The following is a 22,107-nucleotide window of genomic DNA, read 5'->3' on the forward strand; positions in this document are numbered from 1 at the left end:
CACAATAGTTGAAATTATCCACTCTGTAGATGTGTCATCCCATGAGTCATATCTCATATAATAGTACACATAAAAAAAAGAGGAAGCTAAGGGCACATACATGCATCACAATTAATTAAGCACATAATTTATGTTTCTTAAAACCGAAAGAGCTGTGTTTATACTATCCCTTGTTTTGCAGATGGACCATCTCTATGACCGTTTCTTTGGCCCTAAAAACCTGAAGTGCCCTGAAGAGGGGAAAAAAAGAGAGCAGAAGAGGAAAACAAAGCTCTCCACTTTCCTGGGTGACCCCTAGCACCCCACGCGCTAGGGCTGTCAAACACGCCCGAACCCACGCGAAAACTCCAGCCTGAACCTGGGGGGCGGCGCGCAGGGCCCTGCCCGGCGCCGGGGGGCGGCGCAGCCCCGCGCACCCGCCACTGCGCATGTGTGGGCGAGCGCAGCCGCTCACTTTGCGCGGTACCTGGCGGCGGCGGCTGCGCGGCGCTGCGCGCTCACCTGTTGCGGGGCCGCCGCTCCGCCTTGCGCGTTTTTTAAGTTTACTTCAGCGCGGCTTCGGCAAGTCGCCGCCGGGCCTGGGTTTTGCCCGGGGTTTGGCTGGTTTTGCCCCCCGCCGCGGCTCCGCGCTGCCCTTGCGCGGGGGAAGGGGGCGCCCGCCGCGGCGCCGGGAGCCGCCGCCGCCCGCAGCGAGACCCGTGCGGCGGCCGCCGGCGTGAAGCGGGGCGGGCTGCGCCCTTTGATCCGGCCGCTTGCAGGAAGTGCCCCGCGCATGTGGCCGCGCTGCGCCGCGCTGCGCGCCCCGCGCAGCCGCCGCGCCGCTCCGCCCACGGGGCCCGGCGCAGCGCTTGCGGTGCGGGGAGTCAACATAATCATAGTAATAATAGCAAAAAATCGTCCGGAGGTTTCTGCTTTTGTCTGCGGGTGCTGCGCGGCCGCCGCAGCGCCCTCGTCCCGCGCCGGGAGAGACCCGCTCCCCGCGGGCTGTAGGAGACGCCTGAAACGCTCGTGTTTCTCCACAAACTGTGTTGACAAGCGATTGCTGAAAAGGGCTGGGAAAATTACATCTCGTCTCTGGTGGGGTGAAATATGAAACATGTAATCTAACGGTTCCTGAAGAGGAGGAGAGGGGGGGAGGAAGAGGGACTTCTCCCTCTCCCGCTCCCCCTCTTTCTCTCTCTGTTTCCCTGCTCCGGGTTCCTGGTTGGATAATTTGGGTTAATACTAGTGAGTGAGCCTTTTGCTGCTTCAAAGGGTATTTCAAGTTGCCGGAGCTCCTCCCCTCCGCACCGTGTGACAACAACAACTCGTCCAGAGAGCGAGAGAGCGGCGAGCGGCGGCGGCAGCCAGCACTTCCCAGCTCATTTTCTCTCTGTCATTCCCCTCTCAATCTTTGATCAATGTACTTGCCAGAGAGCACCGAAGTCCTTCAAACCTCCTCCTTTTCACCTTCGTCTTTAACGTGGTGCTAGAGCAAGGACCACAAAAAGAAACTGCCCTCCCCCTCCCCTCGGCCCCAGCCCCGCCGCCCGGAGCGGACTTCTCCTCCTCCTCCTCCTCCTCCTCCGTCCCCACTTGCGGGACACTTTGTGCGTTTCTCTCTCTCACTCTGCCCCCTGCTCTCTCGCTCGCCGCAGCACTCGATCCGGGGTTGTTCCCCCCTTCTTCTCCCCCCTCCTCCCTTCTCCTCTCCTCTTTTTTTCGACACATATTTCTTTTAATTTCCCCCTTTTCCCCTGCGTGTGTGTGTGGGAACTTTCCCCCCTCCCCCTGCCCCCTCCGCCGTATATGTGACCATGGCCGTACCGGCTGCTTTGATCCCTCCGACCCAGCTGGTCCCCCCTCAGCCTCCGGTCTCAACTTCTGCCGCCTGCACCACCACCACCACCACCTCCTCGTCGGCCACCTCCTCTCCGTCTCCGTCCATCGCTCCCCCGCCGGCCGCCTCGGGGACAAACCTATTCCGGCCGGAGCCCATCGCAGCGGCGGCGGCGGCGGCGGCGGCGGCCACAGTCACCTCCACCACCACCGGCGGCGGCAGCGGCGGCAGCGGCGGCGGCAGCCCCAGCCTGGGCAGCGGCGGCGGCGGCGGCGGCGGCGGCAGCAGCGGCGGCGGCGGCGGCGGCACCTCCACTCCCAGCGCCAGCGCGGCCGGGGCGGCCGGCAGCCTGCCCGGCAAGCCGGTGTACTCGACGCCGTCCCCGGTGGAGAACACCCCCCAGAATAACGAGTGCAAGATGGTGGATCTGAGAGGGGCCAAAGTGGCCTCCTTCACCGTGGAGGGCTGCGAGCTCATCTGCCTGCCCCAGGCTTTCGACCTCTTCCTGAAGCACTTGGTGGGGGGCTTGCACACGGTCTACACCAAGCTGAAGCGCCTGGAGATCACGCCCGTGGTGTGCAACGTGGAGCAGGTCCGCATCCTGAGGGGGCTGGGGGCCATCCAGCCCGGCGTCAACCGCTGCAAACTCATCTCCAGGAAGGATTTCGAGACCCTCTACAACGACTGCACCAACGCCAGGTAAGCGCCGCCGGCGCTCGCACGCCCCGCGCCGGGCCGCGCCGCCCCGACCCCCCCGCCGGCGCCGCCGTCCCTCTTCCGAGGTGGGAGGCCCGCTCCCTCCCCTCGCTGCCCGGCCCCGAGCAGCCCCCAGCAGCCGGCTGAGTCGCTCCGTGCTGGGACACAGAAAGGAGAAGGGCTGTTTCCCCCCGCCGGTGCCGCGCAATTCCCGCACTGTCGCTGTCCCCTTCCCCCCCTGCCCGGCCGAGGGGCGCCGGGGGCTCGGGGCCGCGCAGCGCGCTGCTTGCGCGAGAAGCGGAGCGCCGCCGGGCCGTGCGGGCCGGGGCAGCAGGGGGCCGCGGGCCCAAAAAGTGCTTCCCGGCCTCCCCCGGCCCGGGCTGCCCACGTGGAGGTGTCTTTGCGGCGGGCAGCGGCGGGGAGAAGCCGCGGGGGGGCGCGGGAGTGGGCGGGGAGCGCCCCGGGGGGGGACACCGTGGGCTCCGCGTGGGTCGGGCGGGGCGCCTTCCGGGGCGCTGCCCCCGCGGGGGGGCCCTGCGCCGGGTGCGCGGGGGCCTCGGCGCTGTCACCCCTCGGGAGGGGCACGTGCACTTTTTGTGTCGGTCTGCGAGTCAGTCGCCACATGGCTAGCGGGGGGGGGGGGGCGGTGGAGGAGGGCGGGAAGCCGGAGGAGGAGGAGGAGGTGTCGGCTGTTTTTTTTTTCCGTGGGGCAGCGGGGCGAGGTGCCGGGCCGGCCCGCTGCCCCCCAGCCGGCCCCGGCCCCGGGGAGCAGGTGCGAGCAGCCCCCTGCCCCGGCGGCGGGGGCCGCGGGCCGCGCACGGGCTTCGGCAGCGCTGAGTCGCGCGGGGCGGCGGCGCAGCGCTGCAGCCAGGGGCCGAGGCGCGCAGCCGCCCCCTCCCTCCGCGCTCCCCCACCGCGAAGCGCCGCGCTTGCCGCAGCCGCGGGGAAGCAGGAAAGGTCCCGCTGAAACAGCAGCCGGCGCTAGAAGCGCGGGGCAGAGAGCGGGGCGCGGAGCGCGGGGTCTGCGGGTTACGGGGCTGGATCTGCCCCTTGGGGAAAAGGGAGCAAGTAGCTGCTATGACTTGGGGATCAGGGCGCTGCGGGGCGTCTGCTGCTCCGCCGGGCTCCCAGGGCTTGGGCGGGGGGGGTGCTGGTGCGCAGCGCTGCGCGGTGGTGGGAACTTCCCCCCGGCGAGGAGGTTTGCCCATGAGGACCGAAGCGCCCTCTCGAGAGGCTCCTTTCAGCGGCGCACACGGCCCGCGGGGCTCGCCTCGCCTTGCTGCTGTCAGGTTTGGGGGTGCAGCCCTGGCCCTCCTTGCTCCCCCTTGGCAGGCGAAGCAGAGCGCTCGCTCCGCGCCGGCCCGGCCGGATCCATCGGCGAAGTTCCTGAATATTCAGGGCAGCAGGGAGAGAACAGCCTGGAATAACTTCCCAGCGCTGACATACTGTAACGACTTGGGTAACTCTATATTGTTTCATGTCTAATCGACATGAATATTAATAGATGCTTTTAGACGATTGTTTTCGTGCGGCATGTGAGTTGTAACAACTCTGTGGGAGTCCCAAGGTTTGGGATCCTTAAAATAAAGCTCATGTAAGTTTTGTTTTGCCAATTATGTGAATTATAATTTGAACATGAAAGATTAAATATTACAGCAAGTTTTTCTTGGTGCGGACACCAATTCCTGGACCTGGCAGGGTTAGGGAAGGGTTTGCCAGCCTGGTTATAACATGGGTTGGTTATGTCAACAGTACACAATCGACCGTGTTTCAGCTGTTTCTGAGGTCTGCTGTGTTATCATCCAGCATAGTAGAAATTACAGTAGTGGGTTCGGAAGTGGGTACGATTTGACCCTTAAAGAACATAATTGTAGTAGACTTATTTATACATCCATTAAGCAAATAACTTAATGGAAAGGATTTGAAAGTAGGTATGCAAAATGTATTATTACAGTATAGACAAATAAAGCAAAGTGGGTCAGTGAGTTCTGGTCAAAATGGATATCATCAGAACATAAAATTGTATTTACTTTCTGAATCTTCCCTCTGATACATTTCATTCTGATTCTTCTTTCAGATTAATTATTTTGAATTATTTCTGACATTACAGTAATTATGCAGGATATTTTGGTCTACTTGATTTAGTGATTTAAGTGACCTTTCCAGACTCTTGGTTACTGTATACCTGATCTGGATGATGCTTTTTGTTTCATGGGTGGACACTTACTGTTGAGATTTAAGCTTTAGGAGCAAACTCCATCCTAACAGCTAAATTGTTATACTCATCAGGTTCAAAAATTTTGAACCAGCATCTTCTCACTGTTATATGTGTCTCACAATCAGTTGATGCACTTGAATACACTAATCCCTTTTTGGAAAGCTTCATCAAGGTTAATACGTTATTTAATCAAAAAAGGCATCCAAATAAAGCCATTACTTTGTTGTTCTTCAAATGGATTGAACTGTTAGTTGCCAGTTGCTGTGGAAATAATTTATAATAACTTATTTCAAGATAGAAAAGTTTTAGATGTCTTTCACTAAAATGATACATTTTAACTGTGACATTGCTAGTTAAAAAAAATCAATAAAACAAAAATCAATTAAACACAAAGGGATTTTCTATTAAGTGCTTAATGTGGAGGTCTGTAAAGTGAATTGGTTTCTGTGTTTATTTGTGATACTAGTAATAATAACATGATACTAAAGGACCTTTTTCTAAATTAGGCTTCTGTATCAGCTCACTGGAAAAATAGTCTTCCGGTATGGAAGATGACTTTTCTTTTCTGTTCATACTGACCTTTGCTTTTATTTTCCCCATAAAAAGCATTGGTCACCAAAACAGAAATCCAGGAAATAGCAAACTGTACATTTAGCCTGTGTTACAATTAGATGGCCTGACATTAATGGGATGCTAGAAAGCCATATGCCAGACAGACAGGAGAAGTTTAAAGGCAAAACATGAAAAATATTTGAAGCTATTAGATGCCCATCTAGTCAGGCTTCTTGAATGCATATGTGAAAGGAGTAGTGAGCTGTTCACTGGATGTCACCTGCGTAGGATTAATGACCTGGAAGCTATTGATCCCAGATTGTTTCTGGTCTCTTGTGTTGCAAGTACTTGTCGAGGAATTTCACCATGCTGGTCCCTTCATGGGGTTTTCCCATAGACTGTGGTTGGCTTTGGATCATGCCCATTAGAGGAAAGGCGCAAAGCGTGCCTTCTTCTGACCTCCCTCCTGTGGCCAGGATACGTTAATCTTTCCTGACATTCGAAGATGATTTTGAAAGAGTTCATTGACATTCATACTTAAAGCAGAGAATTATTAGCACCGTTTGGAAGCTCTTTAAAAATTTTGGAAAACAACCTAATTGATTTTGAGTATAAAAGAGAAAAATGCCGGACATAAAACAATTCCCTTCAAAGCCTGTCTTCCACTGCAGTTATTCAGTCGCTTTTTGCTAGCTTCTGCTTCTCTCAAATTATGTGGACCTAGCATGTGCTTGTTTACTGACTGCTGCACGCTTGCATAGGTTTTTCTGTTCGTGTTAATTAAGGGAGTATCTCACCCAGATAGGCTGGTATAGATAATAGATATTTTAAAAGAACAGGTCAGCAAGTGCAGCTGCAAATAATTTCAAATACATAATGTCTGTGGTTTATATTGATTACCTCCCTTCTTGCCGCAGATTACTAAAATATAATCAGCAGAAATATAGTAGGTTTTACAAGCAAAGAAGACTTGTGGAAGGCCAGAGGATAAATGGTAGTAACTACAAAGAGGGAGCAAAAGGTTCGGAGGTGGCTTACTCGGACCTAAAAAGACCTGAAAGACTCCCACCTCTCAAAATAGCAGAACTTTAATATTTATAACAAAATAACAGAACTTTAGTATTAATATCATGGCATTTATTGGTAAATATTATTAATTAGAAGCTGAGATCTTTGCAGTGTAATTGCTACAACAGAGCAGACTATTTATCCCTTTAATGTGACACTTTGTCCCTGGCAGGGCCCCAGTGTCTGATCTTTGAGGCAGGGAGCACTGCTCCCCGGTGAGTGCCGGCAGCCCGCGGTGCCAGGCTGTGCGTGTGCTGGGGTGCGAGGTGCTCGCAGTGCTGGCCGCAGACCTGCTTCTTCCCGGCCGATTCATGTGATTTTCCCGAACTATTCAGTTTGCTTAACTCCACCTTTATCTTGCAGCTATGAATGCTGTTAAAGGCTTATTTATTTTCTTTTTTAATGAAGCTTTTGCTGGTAACTCTAGGTTATATAAAAATACACAATTTTGTCATCGATTTTGCTTCAACTTTTCTTAAGCGAACAGAATATAGGACAGCCCAGTGAAATACCTTTGTCAGTAAAGAGTTTCTGTTTCCATGAACTAGTGACATCTCTGTTCAAACGTTAAGTTCAAATTCAGGCCCTCATTCTGTTTTTGGTGCTGCATACGCAGTTACAGGGGCTCTTGGTCCAGTCTGGGATGCTTCGTCTCGCTCTCTTTGTGTCTGTTGTAGATAAAAGTGTTAGAGTTTTTACAAATATAACTTCCATATATTTTAAGATATTTTTTCCCCTTTTAAAAACGCAACCCTTCCTTTTACACTGTGTGGTGCCAAGTCTTTCACTCCAGATTTAAATCGGAATAGTCCCGGGAAATGCCCCCTATCGGCCGCCGGCGCAACTCGCAGGGGCTCCTGGCAGCGCTTCCCTGCTTACAAATGGGTATTATTTTCAGTAATTTATCAGCCCAGTAAAAGAGAATGTACTTAAAGTAATCTTATTTACTACTTGTGCGCCTAATATTTTGTGATCTGGAGTGTATTCTGAGTGTTTGTTGGGAATGGTAATTTTGTTTGACTGCTGTTTTCTCCTGTTGCTAGATCATTCCAGACGGCTGTTTTTGCCTATCGCTGTGATTCATCATCTAAAGTGAATTGCATGTGAAGCATAGGATTGTCATACACTATTGAATTTTAATATTTTCCTTTTGAACTGTATCGTAGATATATTAAATTATTACTGCAATCTCTGCTGGTCTGGTGCAGGTAAATCTCTTTCGGCATTGCTAGTATTGCCTCTTCGTGGAAGAGCTTTACAAGTTTAGCTGTGAAAAATCATTTCTGGCTGAAAGATAGCAGACAGAGTAGTGCCAACCTCCTGAGTTTTATCAAAATTGTATGAGCCAGCGAACCAAGAGTCCAAAACAACCATGATGTCTGTCTGTTTTTAAGCAACAGGACTGGATTTAGATTGTCTTTGTTCTTTTATAAGTTAAATGTGTTTTGTTTTAAAAATAATATTTGGGGCATCTGCTTTGCATTATGAGTTAATTCATTTCATTGTTTAAAAGTAGTTATTTACCTTTTGCAAATTATGTACTGCACACGAACAGTAATTTTTTCAATAATCTTTAAATGTGCATACTGTAACAGCGCCATAATGTGGACTGACATAATACGAATTGACAGTAAATTTTTAGTTGCCTATATATGTATTTAAATGATAGAGCTGAAGAGTCATCTGCAAAAAGCTATTATGATCCAGAGAGTTAATTCATATATAGATAATTTCTCCAGTGTGCATTAAGGAAGAATTTTTCTTTTTCCATTTTCATTTAAATTATTTTCAAAAATCCTGAAACATGAAACAAAATCCTTATATATAAAATCAAGGTATGTCTGTGACTTGAAGTGATAAAATCCAGACTGATTTGAGGAGTAACTTTATCCTTAACTTACTATTTTCTGCTTATTTATCTGATATGGTGCTCAGCCGGGGGCATCTCATAACGACTGCTGATGTTTCATTTCATAAGCAGAATATTGAGGAGTAATCTATTAAATAAGGAGTTTTATCATTAACTGTGAGTTCTCTGCTATTATGTTTGTAAACATTGTATATGTATTTTTAAAATAGAGGATGAAGAAAAAGGGTAGTATGATCTTTTCCATACCGTAAAGTGCTATCTTTTCCCTGAATTTGATGAGAGGAAGGATCAGCTTTTGAACATACAGTTAAGTCCCAATTTGGAATTCTTTACCCTAAGCCATCGGTTGTGAAGAGCTGGGAAACTATGTTGGGGAAGAATAACTCTGCAAATACTGTTTTCTTATGTCATCTCCTGTGAATTTCCATCGGTCTCTGTTAGAGATGGGATGTTGGGCTAGAAGGAGCCTGAGTGGCAGTTCAGGATACGTTCGCCAAAGCTAATGAGACTGCTTGCATGAGTAGTGATTGAGGAAATGGATCACTAAATGTACTTCATTTCACATTGCTTTAAATGATGTTTTGTGATAATTACATTCAGAATCAACTCCTCCTGCAGCAGGTGTATGAAATATGGGAATTTGTGGGATTGTATAACAGTATCCTGTAAATCATGTGTATCCAGACAGTTCATTAGGAATAAGCAGAAACTTTCTAAAATAGTCCCAAACTATTTTTAACATTCTTAATTATTATGATTTTGATGTAATAAAACCGTCTAAAGGTTTTATCTTGTGTTCCTGAAAATAATATTGTGAATAACTATGTAACTTTCTGTTCATTATTCTAAGGGTATCTTGTTCATCACAAAACTACTTTACTGTAAATATTTTCTTTCTCTCCTGTATACTTTGCATCTTCCTCATGAAGAGCAAACTGTTTTAAATATGAAAAAAGAAAGACATATATTTTTTTGTTACAATCACCAAATAGTGAGACTTTTTGCCCACTGCAAGGCTGAAAACAGCTATTGTCCAGAAACAGTGGAGCAGGTGCAATTATAATTTCCCGGTGCACCTTGCCACACTAGCAGGATGTTCTTTTTCCATTAAGATAAGAGGATGTTTCAGTCACAAAATTTTATTCATCTTTAGACCGTATAAAATCGTTCTCCAAATTAGCAAGTGTCTAAAATCTGCCATTGTTCCTTTTGATCCAAAACAAGCTTGTATTTGAGCTAAACTTTCAGACTGGTTTTCTTATTCACGTTATAATTGCATGTGGTACTAAAAATACCGAGAGCAACATGTTAACTGTTGAGCGTGTATTTTTGTTGCTTAATTTGTTCCTTAGAGTGTGTGACTAACTGAGGGCCTTATGCAGGTGTGCTTATAGACCACGTTGTTGCCGACTTAGAATAATAGACACAGGTTCTGGAATTCGATGGGGCTGGGAAGAAAGGGCAAGAAAGGGAATAACTGGGACTGCTACAGATGTTTTAGCAGAATTGACAGCCACATATTTGTCACAGTGCCATGTTATGATTGAAGTTCATAACTCTGAAAAACGTGCACGTTAGAGCACTTGTTAACGATACAGTGCTGAGAACAGGTAATAAGGCATTTTACATTTGGACGAAAAGTTGTTGTTCACAAGATGCGTCTCAGTATATGCATATATTTACAAATTGTTGTATGATAGTAGAAGTATTTTTTTTAAATCATTTACATTTTGAAAATGCTTTGCTTTTTCATCTTACATAAAGGAATTGCAAGGGATCAAAAAGATCAGTAGTTGTATAAAGTAAGCTATAAAGGGAACAGGTAATATATATTTGATTAGTTTTGAGCACATGGCTTTTAATGTTCGTTTCATGTTGTTCTCATACTTGCTAATGAATTTGGTTTATTTTGTAATATAGGGCTACAGCATGATTTTACTCTTGGGAAAAAAGGAGCTTTCAGATTATAGATAATGTGTTTTTAAGAGAATGTATAAACAAAATGCTACCTTTTTATGAGTGATAAATCTAGTCAGGGTTTATTAATAGTTGGAGCATTCTTTAAAATACATTACCAAAACTGTTATTTTTGAATTATACTTCTTTGGGTGTAGTTAAAATATGAAATTAATATTTTAATTGATTTCTTATTATATTTTAATAGATGCCAATGTTTTCTGTGCCTAGGAAGTATATAATTTGTTTCCAGTCTCCTGGTCTGCTGTAACCCCCCCCCCCCCTTTTTTTTTATGGGAGAAGGTCACTTACAGGACTTAACTGTTTACATTAAAATAAATATACTGTGGTTTTAAGCCAAACACTTAACTTTAAGAATGTGGATAGTCCCATTGCTTTCAATAGACTCCATACATCATTTAAAATAAGCATGTGCAAAATAATTTTGCAAATGCTATAAAAGAATCAATTGACATATTTGGTAGAAAGCTGCCTTACTATATACTTTTTGCATTTGTAGCAACAGTTGTGAAAGTGCTCTAGATTTAGTGTCTTGTAAATTACACTCATTGCATAAAATAGCAAAATTAAGATTCATGTTGCATTTTTTAACATTTTTTGAGTATTACATTCTTTTGTAGTAATTAATTTTAGGAAATCAGGGCAATGTCTTGGTAGGAATGAGTTTCTGGGTTTGTTATAAACTGTGGCTTCATAGCCCCTGTTGGGACTTCTTGTGTTCATTTCTGTAGAGCAGAAGCAGCTTATTTCTTTATATGGCAATGGACATGTAAAGATGCATGCCCGTGGCTGTCACTCTTTGCATTGTAGTTCTGATAGTCACTGATAGTTCAGTGGGAAGGATATGAAACCATTTTCCAATTGTTTTCAGTTTCCTTAAGTTTCTGCTTAAAAGCAAAAAAAAAAAAAAAAAAAAAGCGGGAGAGGAGGAGAGGAAAATACCTTAAGCGGTATTAAGTATATAATAAGAACTGATACAGATGACAAGTCAAAGTATGTTCTCTATTTTTTGTATTAGCTTGTTAGAATAGTTCTTAAAATTTAGATCATACCTAAAACTTTACACTAATGCCATGATTGTGTTGTAAATTTCTATGTATGTTACTCAAAGCAGGATAGAAAACAGGAAATGCTAATAAATTATTTTGTCTTATATTATTGAGTATTGTAGGTGGTTTATGGTTCTACTTACATCAAAATTAATTTGCTCCTCAAATACCATGTCAAAAATATAGTAGTAGAAAATGAAACTTCTGTAGTTTACAGTAATTTACAGTTTCAAATATAGCTGTATAAAGCATACTTTTGAGAAGCTATGAGGAAAATGTATTAAAAGTGCTAAGTTAACAGCATATAGCTGTTTCATGAACACATTTGCAAACTGTTCTTTAAGAAGGAGTCATAACATTTTCTGTGGAGGGCCTCAAGGAGGTTTTTAGTAGCGAAGTTTGGGTATAGCCACAGCTGTTGGATTGGCCTGACGCCACCTCATGATACTACAAGTGGGTTGTGGCTAAGAATTAATAAGCTTTCAACCGCTTTGATCTTTCAGAGCTTCTGTAACACCACCTCAGCAGACTGAAGGAAAGGGTGGACTTTACCTTTGGTGGAAGGAGCCTGGCTCCACAGTATGTAGATCTCTGATTTACATGTGCTAGAGAGAGCCATTTGCTTAAATACCCTGAATTTCTTGTCTGCAACCCTTCCTCTGCAATTTTATTCTGTCATTTAAAGCTTACCACCCAGTGTCTGTCACTGTGGGGAGGTCCCTGCAGAGATCAGTGTGCCTGTGGCCCGTGATGGGGCACTAATTCATGCCTCTGGCCATCAGCGTGCATATGGACATATGGGGCACGTGCTGCTGTGTGTTTGAAGAGGGCTGCTGGACCATTCACCCTTTTACATGGGTTGGGGGAGTCTCAGTAGGGCCAGAAGGAGTATGGTTCCTCTAGGGGGTGATTTGTGTTTCTGTGTTTTGTGGTTGGACTCAACCCGTTATCACCCTGACCTCATTACAAAGGAGTTCAGACTGAAGTTCAGTATGCATACTGATATATACTGTGGGACATAATGGTAAATAGAATAATTCCAGGTCATCTGGAGTCCCCATGTCATTTAGCTCTCTGTTGCTGAGGCCTTGCTGAGATGGCTCTGCTGAGTACACTTTTTATCTTTTCCGGTGACCCCTTATGTGATGTTGGACAAGTTCCTTTGTGGCACTATGTCTTATTTTACCTACGCATGAAATTAGAATAATACAATGATATCATGAGAGGTAACAAAATAATGGTTATGAAACGCTTTGTGAAAGGTGCATGTATTCACAAATAATCTGAAGTATGGCTACATGTGTAAAACATTTTAACACTGAAGGATAAGGACGTTGCCAGTTAAAACTGTTGGCATTGTTCTGTGATAAGGTCATCTGTTCTTTTATTTGCTGTGGCAGTTGATGAAAGTAAAATATTAATTTTATAGAGGTGAAAAATGCAGACATTCTCATCAGTGAAAGATTAAATGAAAAAAAAGCCCCTAGTTTTACATTCAGTTTTGTGAAATCTTGTTTCACCCATGTAAGTGTTTTTCTTTATGGAAGGTGTGCTGTAATCAGGATGGGTATATCTTTTCTGCTCAGCTAATCGTTTCCTCTCGATTTAAGAATGCATGCAGATTTGAACTTGTAGCCAGCAGAAGTGCTGCCATGCTTCAAATTGCCAAAGGACCTCAAGGGACAGAAACTTGACCTGGTTTTATGAAACCATAGAATTACATTTATACAAGTTACCCCATGGGAAAAGAATGAACTGATCCCAATTCATTTCTAAATACTGGGGCCTTATGGGTCACATTTGAATTCTCCTCTACACCTGTTTTTCTACTAAATTTGTCTGAGGCCCTTTTTAGAAACTTACTTTATATTAGGTATGGATCGTGTGCCTAATATTTAACAGTTCAGTGTTCTAATTCTTCAAAATGTCTAATGGTTTCTTGATGTAATTAAGCTGGAAAAAGTTTAAAGTTACAGAATTTGTTCAATATGGGCTAAATCCTCAACTGTGAACTCCCTTCAGGGGTTAGTAACCCAGGCTTAGTTTTCCTGCCTGTGAAATGAGAACATAGTCCCTGAAAAGTCACTGGGTATAAACTTCTGATGGGCTATTGATAAGAGATTGACTCTGCAGCTGCTGATCAGGCTACTCTTGGGACATGGGACATGGAGGCTCAGGATTTAAAAATGGTTATCAAATGAGATGATTTACAAGAAGACACTGTGGCAGTTCCCTTTCCTTCCTCCTCATGACCCTCCTCCTTCCCCTGGTTAGATGAAACACTTGGGATGTGGAAAATCTGGGTTCAGATCTCTTCTTTGCATCAATCAAGGCAACAAGTAGGTGTTGCCTTTGAGTACTTTGGTTGGAGCTGGAAGTCTAAATCCTCTGTGGCAGGTGCTTAGCCCACTCGGTGAGGTGGCTGTTTAGGGGGTCTGAGGATATCTGCAGTGTAGTGGCAGTTTGGGGTATGCCAACCGAGTTGAAACACTGGGCCTTAAGGGTGGGGAAAGGTGCATAAGTACATTTGAATATCTGGAACTATAGTCTTACAGACTACCATTAAAATTAGAATTAGCCTGCATTTGGATTTATTCAACAAACTGAGTGAGTGCTCTGTTCAGCTTAAGCTTGCCTCAGCAATTACTATCCCACAGAGGCTCTGCAAACCTTCCAGGCTTCACTTCCACCTTCTCGGGGAAACTATTTCCTATTCTAAGGCAATCTTTCCATCCTAGAAAGGTATTTTCAGAGCTGAAATTGGCATTAAGTGCCTGCATAAGTCTACCCATTTCTAGGGAATGAGTGACAGATTTCTCCTTACACACCACCTTAACACTTTAGATTGACTAAACAGTTCAGCTGGCACTACCGAGCTTTATACTTTTTCTTCTCCAATGTAGACATGGCAGCAGAGGCTTCTGCGTGGAATTACTGCTCCCACGTTCACCCAGCCCTGCGTTCAGGGTCACTTTCTTTGCTTCAGCAAGAAGGATTGGAAGGCGAGAAATGGGAATAAGAGCGTAAAAGGCTTGCACATCTGTTGCAACAAATAAGATTTTTTTTTTATTATGTATGTCTGTTTTGCACACTGTTGAACTGTCCTGTAAGATTTGTGTTAAGCCACTCATTGCTTTCTCAATCTGAATATCCAAACTCTTTTATGAGGCATCAGATACTTTTATGACCATTATTCACAGCCTTTGCTTCATTTGACTGGGAGAATGAAGGACAAGTTTTCTGTTTAATAGTTACTTCTTGTCAGTATTATGTATTTATTATAAATGTGTGCAAAATGTCCTTTTCTAGTTCACCTCAGAGAAGTGGTCATATTGATCCCTTAGCTCTTTTTTTATCTATTCTAAGTCAGCATTATGCTTTTACTGATTCGATTTTTGTTGATGTCATCAACAGGTTTGAATACTATATAGCGTTATCCTGAATGGGTAAAGGGGGAATTTTTTTTCAGAGACACAGAGAATGGTTATGTTTTCAAATGATTTTCAGTGGAAGGTAGGGGTCCAGCTACACTCTGGGGTTTGAACTTTTTTCTTAGGTACTTACTTATTTGGCTATTAATTTGTAATTCTGTTGTTTGTAACTTGGGGAAAAGATGCACTAATTTTACTGTATCCAGGATAAGCTTAGATGAGACTAGGCTAAGGCACTTATTGATATTTGACTGCATTCTGATCTCATGGTAAGCGAGGGAAATCTTTAAGATCAGCTGTGGTGGCAATGAATGCGTCACTGTGATTGAAATGTTTGTTTTAAATTTTTAGCATTTAAACTAGAGAGGAAAAATTCCTTCATTATCTGATTAATCAAAAAGCAAACAACCCAAAATGAAGGAACAAATTCAGATCTTCAGATTCTGAAATCCAAACTCTCCCTCTGCCTTTCCTCTCCTTCTGTTTATTTTCCTCCCCTTACACAGCTGTCCTGATCTTGAAGAAACTGAAGATACAAACTTGCAATGCTTCCTGGAAACCCTATTTTATTAGGCACTACAAAAACTTCAAATACAGAGGATCCTTGGCTTAGGAAGCAGCAGTTGCTAATAGTAGCAGCAGCAGTGGGGCCAAGAGCCCTGAGGCTGTGGGGCAGAGAACATGCTGAAGAGTAGAGTGGTGGAGTGAAGAGACAAAAGTAAAAGGCTAGTTGACAGCATGTTGACACAAATTTGCCCTGTGTTACTGCTACATACAGCCTTATGAGTTTACACAGGCATGATCAAATTTTCAGCCTTTGGATCATAAGTGTTTCCTTTCTCTTTGCTAAGCAAGATGTTCTTTAGATTAATGTCTGGAAAAAACAAACAAGAAGAAATACTCCTTGCTGTGATGGTTGATGGAGAATGGAGATTCTTGTGGCAGAGGTGCTAGTTCAAAATAAGGTATTTGTGTTTTTATTATATACCTGAAAAAATGGATTACCTTCATGCCCTCTAACCACCTCCGGTGTAGGGCTGGTATACATATGTAGATAAAAGAAGTTACTATTAGAGCGTAAGGCTGAGTTTTGCTGATTACTCCTCCACTAGACACTAACATCTAAACACCAGGCATTGATTAGGCCTCAGCATAGTCTCAGCAGAGAGTGAGACCAGAATGCAGTAGTTTGTTAGACACCTTTTTCTTCAGAAATTTACTCATATTTGGAAAATATTTCTTATGCTTTGCATGTTTCTACATATACTCTTGAGGAATATAGCCATCATTCCCAAGTTTCTTCATATTTTTCCAAATCATATGTGCAGCGATGATTATTGTCATTATGGAATTGAGTTGCACGTACAGGTCTTAATCCTGCAAGCAGGAAGGCAACTTCTTTTTATATAAGGAATCTTAATGACTGTAGAGTGTCATTTGGGCCATTTAGAGAGATAAAATTATGCACATCCTTCAGCAGGTCAGGATTGGCACCCACATGGCAAATATAGCAGAATTTTCATATTTTTGAGTTTCATAGATACTAACACCCAACTGCATGAATGATCAAAGAACATAATTTGTACTCAAAATGTGAGTTGTCTGTTTGTAAAACCTGCCCCTCAACTTGTGGGTACTTGTATGCATGTGAAATTTAGTTACCTGAGTAATCCCATTGGTTTAAATGAAAGTGTTCATGTGACTAAAACAAGTTAAACATGGGAATGTTTAGAAGATTGTGACCTTAGAAATGGAACAATCGTATTTCGAAGTATCAAGAAGATAGTTATTAAAACTTCAAACCAAGAGTTTCTATTTGAACCTAGAAACAGAAGCATGCTTAGCTAGTGCACCTGCAAAATAATAATGTTTTACTGACACTAAACAACTCTTCTGCAACTTTCTTGTACTCTTCTTTTTGGGGAGTGGGGGAAGGGAGAGGAAGGGGGGTGAGAGAGGGACGATGACAGCGAGGCTGTTTGTTTTTCACCAAAGTTGTTTGTGATTTCAGGTACTCATGGGAAATCTCTTGATCAGATTCACATCTGTTCCTGTCAAAGTGGGTGCTAAGATACCGGTCACCCAGCAACCATGACCAAGAGGGAATTGGGCCGATAATAACTTCAAAAAGGAATGACAGATGCTAGATTAGGATGAAAGACAAAACGCATGAAAAATGAGCTTGTTAGAATAAAAAAATTGTTCAAGCACCTTCATGCAAATTAAATGAATATTGAACATTTGCATGCAGTAATTTCTACTTTTTCTGTTGATTGAGAAGAAATAAAGATGGTACATATAAAATCATAAATGTAATTTTTTTTTTGCACCAATTAACATACAAAGCAGTATCTTTCTTCTAAAAATGAGATTAGCCACCTGGGTGCTTGGCTGTATCCTACATATGTCACAACATTTTTGTAATGAGTGTGTTTCTTTTGAAGGAACACCTTATCTAATTCTTTGTAACAAAACAAACAAGGAAGCAACCTTATATTAATTTTAAAATCCTTTAGGTTAGCATAGTTCTATTTTTTTCAGCAATGGTTTTCAGAGCTGAATTATTTCCTGCTGTCCTTGAATTCAATCGGTATAATGTGCATTAATAAAAGATCACATAAGATGAGTTCAGAACAAATGCTAAGGTTTCCTATTGACTGGTCAAACAATACATTTTTAAAATACAATGTCTGTCAGGGTAACCTGAAAAAAAGTCAGTTTTCCGTGCCCGTGTATTTAGATAATTTAAATAATCTAACAATTTTATTATTGAAATGTTCACATAACAATCAGAATTTGTAAAAGAATGATAAAATGTTCTGACTGAGAAAGGATTCTGTGTCTTGGTTTAGCAATGTCTAATGTGGTCACGTACAGAAATTGATTTTCTTCAGAAATTAATTAATTTTTCATATCGCCCTAAGCTGCAGTTAAAAAGAGTGCATACTTGTCTGTTTTTTCCAGAAATATTGCCTAATCATATTAATACCATTGCCCCAAGGATGAAAAGATAATTGTACAAATGCATTTGGAAATATGTATCACTGAGTATTTATGATTAAATTATGCAAATGACCCAGCTCTCATCCTTTCCAGACCCAGATTGTCTAATTAGGATTGATATGCTGAATAGATGTTCCAGAATTTGAATACAAGCATGTCCAAAGAGCAGAAAATTGGAAATGACAAGGCTGAAATGCTAAGAAAAGTGTCTTTCTCTTTTATACTTTACTAATGTGGTGTTAGCAGTTGCAGTTTTTCCTTTGGCTATATTGTGTGACTCATGTGTCCTGCAAGAAATAAGTCAGGAGAGGAAATTCAACTTTTGTAAATAGCAGTACTTTGTTCTGGACTTACTTTTCTTAAACAGCCAGCTAGTCATTCCTCTCCCCTCTAAAGCCTTGCATTCTTGATGTTAAAAGAATGATGTATTCCACATAAATTACTTCTTAATTTGGAGCACTGTTGTTTTTACCTCGTCTCCAGCTGCTGGTGCTAGGTATTTAACTTGTAAGCATCTCATACATTCAGATGAGGTTTACACACATCACATTTTTAGGTTTAGGTTTTTCTTTTTTTTTTAATTCTTTAATTTATTTGAATCCACAACTCCTTAACGTAATAACTTTTTTTAAGAAGAGGATTGATGTCTTGTTAAGCTTGTTTATGGGGCAACCCCAGTTAGAATAACTGCAGTCAGGAAGTCGGCAGCGTTTAAAGCCTTCTTTTCCAGTGGGCCACTGGTGCATTTATTGCTCTTAGGGAGCTGGGCGAAGAGTGTGGTGAGGAGCGAGGAGCAGTCCCGAACTGTCAGTCCTTGAGCCATTGTTAGCAGCGGGAGTCACTCCGTCTGAACTCTGCTGGCTCCTGCTTCCCATCTGCAGGATGATGGATTGCTATGTTTAATACATTTCAGCTTTTGTCTGTCATAGTGTGGATAGACAGCGCTATCAATGATTTCAACACTGATGAGAGCGCTGGTTTTCCCCCACCGCTCTTGGCCAGGCACCTCCCAGGAATGTTTGATGTGGCAACGCGTTGGCACCCTCGCCATGCAAATGAGCCGCTCCGCTAACTGTGGGTTGCTCCCACATTGTTTCAAACACTTACAAAAGACCACCGAGAATTACCCAATCTGCATAACCCCTTTAGAGCAAAACGGAGACCACACTGAGCATGTTTTGGGACTGAAAGCAAATACCCATCCGGAGTGGTCCCGCTGGCCGTGTAAAGTTGAATGCGTTGTGCTTTTAATAGAATCAGCATGTGCTCTCTTAGCGGCGATGCATTCCTCGGAGCGTGATGTCATCAGCGCTCTGCCCATCTGCACTTAAGTGTTTCGCTACTGGTGATATGGTAGGAGTGCAAGGGTTGCGCTGAAGCAATAAGATATGACATGACATGTGTCGTACGAGGATTTGCTAAGACGTGGGTGCATTGTGATTCACGAGTCCACGGGCTGAATGATTCCCACCACCAGAGAAGTCGCTGTATACCAGCACAACATATGCCCGGGAGTGTCTTTATAATATGATAAAATGGTGCAGTGGACATATAAATTAAAAAAAAAAAAAGAGTCGTGTTATAGGCATCATTTCAGAGAAGTGGATAATGCAGATATTGTTTTCACTATTGGCATATTAATTTTCCACTCAGAATAAATTATTATGAACAGTCCTAAAGCTTGGTATGAACCTTGGTATTACATTGAAAACATGTAAATAATTACGTTTGCTAAAGTGTAGAATACAGCTAGCTTTAAAAGATGCTTGACCCAGTTTTCTTGATTTGGACCATTGCCCACCATGACAGGCCATACTGAGGATACCTTCCACTTCACTTTGAACTGGGGGAGGAAGAGAAGCTAAATCAGGAGATGTTAATCATCTTTGATTTAGCTTTGTTAGTGGAGATTTTAATTTGCAGGATTGGAAGAATAAGGATGAGTAGCTAATAAAAGCCAGCAATAGCAAAAGTGGAGAAATTGCCAGTCTTAAATGTGTTTCCTTCACCCCTGCTTCACTTTGTATTTGTTTGATCATGGTATTATCTACTTTTTTAAATCGTCTTCACCTTTGGTTATACCAACATTGAACTTACATTGCTTTGCTTATCAGCAGTGATTTGTAATTTCTCTGTTGTGCTTGCTGGAAATCTCCACTCCATAACACAGTTGCGGATGCCATTTTTATTCTTTTTTAAGAGGATCCAGGCAGTGGCAATGCTCATAGGGAGAAGTGTTCATGCTAATTAAAAGCTTGAGTTTACCTTTCAAAAAATATTGGCAATTTGCCTGGGAGAAAATTCTGTCTTCAGTCACCATTTTTAACCTACTTGGCTGTTTGGAGTTATCTTCATTTTAAGAGTTGCCTGGTTTTAAAAGTTGCCTGGATGCTTAAGTAGTTTCTTTGACATCATTCCTAAGTGCTCACTTGCCATATATGATGATCAGAGGATCTAAGGGCTTTATGGAAAGGAGTATCAGTAATAAGGAGGGCATAATCTTGACATTTACAGCTGCCAGCTTTTCTCAAAGTAGGCTCCCTTCATTAGCAATGGCTGCACAGCAGTGAAACAAGGAGTACTTTGGTAATTTAAGATAAAATTAAAAAATAAAGGTTCTTAACATATTAAAACCTTCCCGATTTTTTTTTCTCATAACACCCCTTCCCGCCCCGGTATTTGGCCAGAGTTTCTGAAAGGGACTGTTCTTCTGGTGCTCCCAATAGAGATCAGTAGCTGGTGCATTCATAAATGCACAGAGAGGAAATACCTGCATCTTTAAAACTACTGAAAGGTGAGTACTTAATAAATCCATAGGTTAGTAGGTGATACATGAATAAACATATCATATAAATATCATAGGTAAAGGAACAAGATAAATATAAGTCTTTATTGTTTATGCTCAGTACATATAGAAGTAAGGCTGTGATTTTACACCCATTTTTTTGACAGCATAGCTGGTTTAGATAATTTTGCCCCTCTTCTGTTTCCTTCAAGCAGCATATTCACTTTCCTGTAGAGCTATGCCTGTACAACTTTGTGCGACCATTTGCTGGTTGAGGGAGCTGGTACATGTTAAAAATATATATATTTTCCCCCTTTTCAATATTATGTTTAACCCTGATCTGTTTTCCTGCTCCAGTCCACCATGGAGGTTCATCAGCAGTAGTGCTGCTGTTGCTGCATGGGCAGGCTGGGCAGAAATGCATGGCGGTGGTGGGAGGGGTGGAACCATGCCTTCATTCTCACCTGTAGGGTCCCGCGTGCTGTGAAATTGTCTCGCACCCTAACTCCAGTGTGCCGATCCTTGCCCTGGGTACTTATACATGAAAGTTTATAATTTATTACACAAGTTTTAACACCATATATAAAAAGGAGGAAGCAGTAGTGGGATTGGCATTTATGAAGGGAGAAGTAAAATTTGTGAAAGAAAAATGTATGAATGCAGTGAAATCCAAGTGTCCTTTCTCTTGGAAATTTGCTTTGTTAAACATTTGCATTTGGCACACTGACTGTCAGTGCATTGCAAAGCAAATGTGGTCAGTCTGTGGGGTACGGTATGATTTTGGTCTTTGGGTGCTTACTGCAGCCATGTTGTTATTGCACGTGAAGTCATGACATGAGTGTGCACCATCTTTCATGCCCAGGAAGCCAGAGCTGGTGCACAGAGAGGAAGCCCACTTGCTGTAGCAAATACTGCATCCTCCGGTCTGGGGAAAGCTCTGCAAAGTGCAAGAACCCTGGAATTTAGGCAGAGCTGGTGAAGTGTTTGCTGAATAAGTGAGGTAGAGTGAAAGCCCTAAATAATTCCGGCTTTTTGAGTGGACTTTCCGCTCATGTCTCTTGCCTTCTTCGGGATTTTTTTTGCTCTGGTAATGGCATATTCATTAGTGTAGGGAACATCTCCTACAGCTATATAGGAACTAACAGTGTCACTTAGACCTCTGGCTTCCTATAGAGTATAAAATTACTGTGTTGTTGTGAACACCTAGTTCACAATAGTACTGCCAAATGTTAATGACGATGAAAAATATGTTGCTATCTCTAAGAAAAGCACGGCTTTGATAGATGTTTTTCACAAGCTATATTGATAGAATTACACTGGTATGTACTCCTTTAGGAATACTCTTTCTCTGTTAATACTATTTAGCACATAATTATTTAGAACAGAAAAAAACCTGTTGTTGCTGTTTTAAATACTAGTTGCTTTTTTCAGCAGCTTTTTGTAGACATGATGGAAAAATGTCTGAAGCTGCTAAATCCTTGTCTACACAGAACCAGTGGGAAACTTAAAATTTCCCTGGGTAGGCATGGTTTTAGCAAAACTTCACTCTGCTCAGAATGGTTTGACTTCACTGTAAAGTGGGTTCCACTGTGCTAATCCTCTTGGAATGCAGCAATTATCACCTACCATATAGGTGTTA

At 43.1% G+C, this 22,107-nt stretch overlaps 1 protein-coding gene across 6 annotated transcripts in view; it reads left to right on the top strand.

The window, feature by feature from the left end:
- Nucleotides 1-1,295: 1,295 nt before the first annotated feature.
- DACH1 (dachshund family transcription factor 1) overlaps nucleotides 1,296-22,107 on the top strand; it is a 363,776-nt gene continuing 342,964 nt past the window's right edge. For 2 of the 6 annotated variants that reach the window (XM_064504770.1, XM_064504768.1), the window contains exon 1: nucleotides 1,296-2,518. In XM_064504770.1, coding sequence (XP_064360840.1) covers nucleotides 1,797-2,518 — 722 coding nt within the window. In that variant the 5' untranslated portion in view covers nucleotides 1,296-1,796. The remainder of the gene's footprint in view (nucleotides 2,519-22,107) is intronic. The other 4 variants (XM_064504773.1, XM_064504772.1, XM_064504769.1 and 1 more) reach the window with 3 other exon arrangements.

This window comes from Dromaius novaehollandiae, chromosome 1 (assembly GCF_036370855.1).
Source record: "Dromaius novaehollandiae isolate bDroNov1 chromosome 1, bDroNov1.hap1, whole genome shotgun sequence".
Lineage (NCBI taxonomy): Eukaryota > Metazoa > Chordata > Aves > Casuariiformes > Dromaiidae > Dromaius > Dromaius novaehollandiae.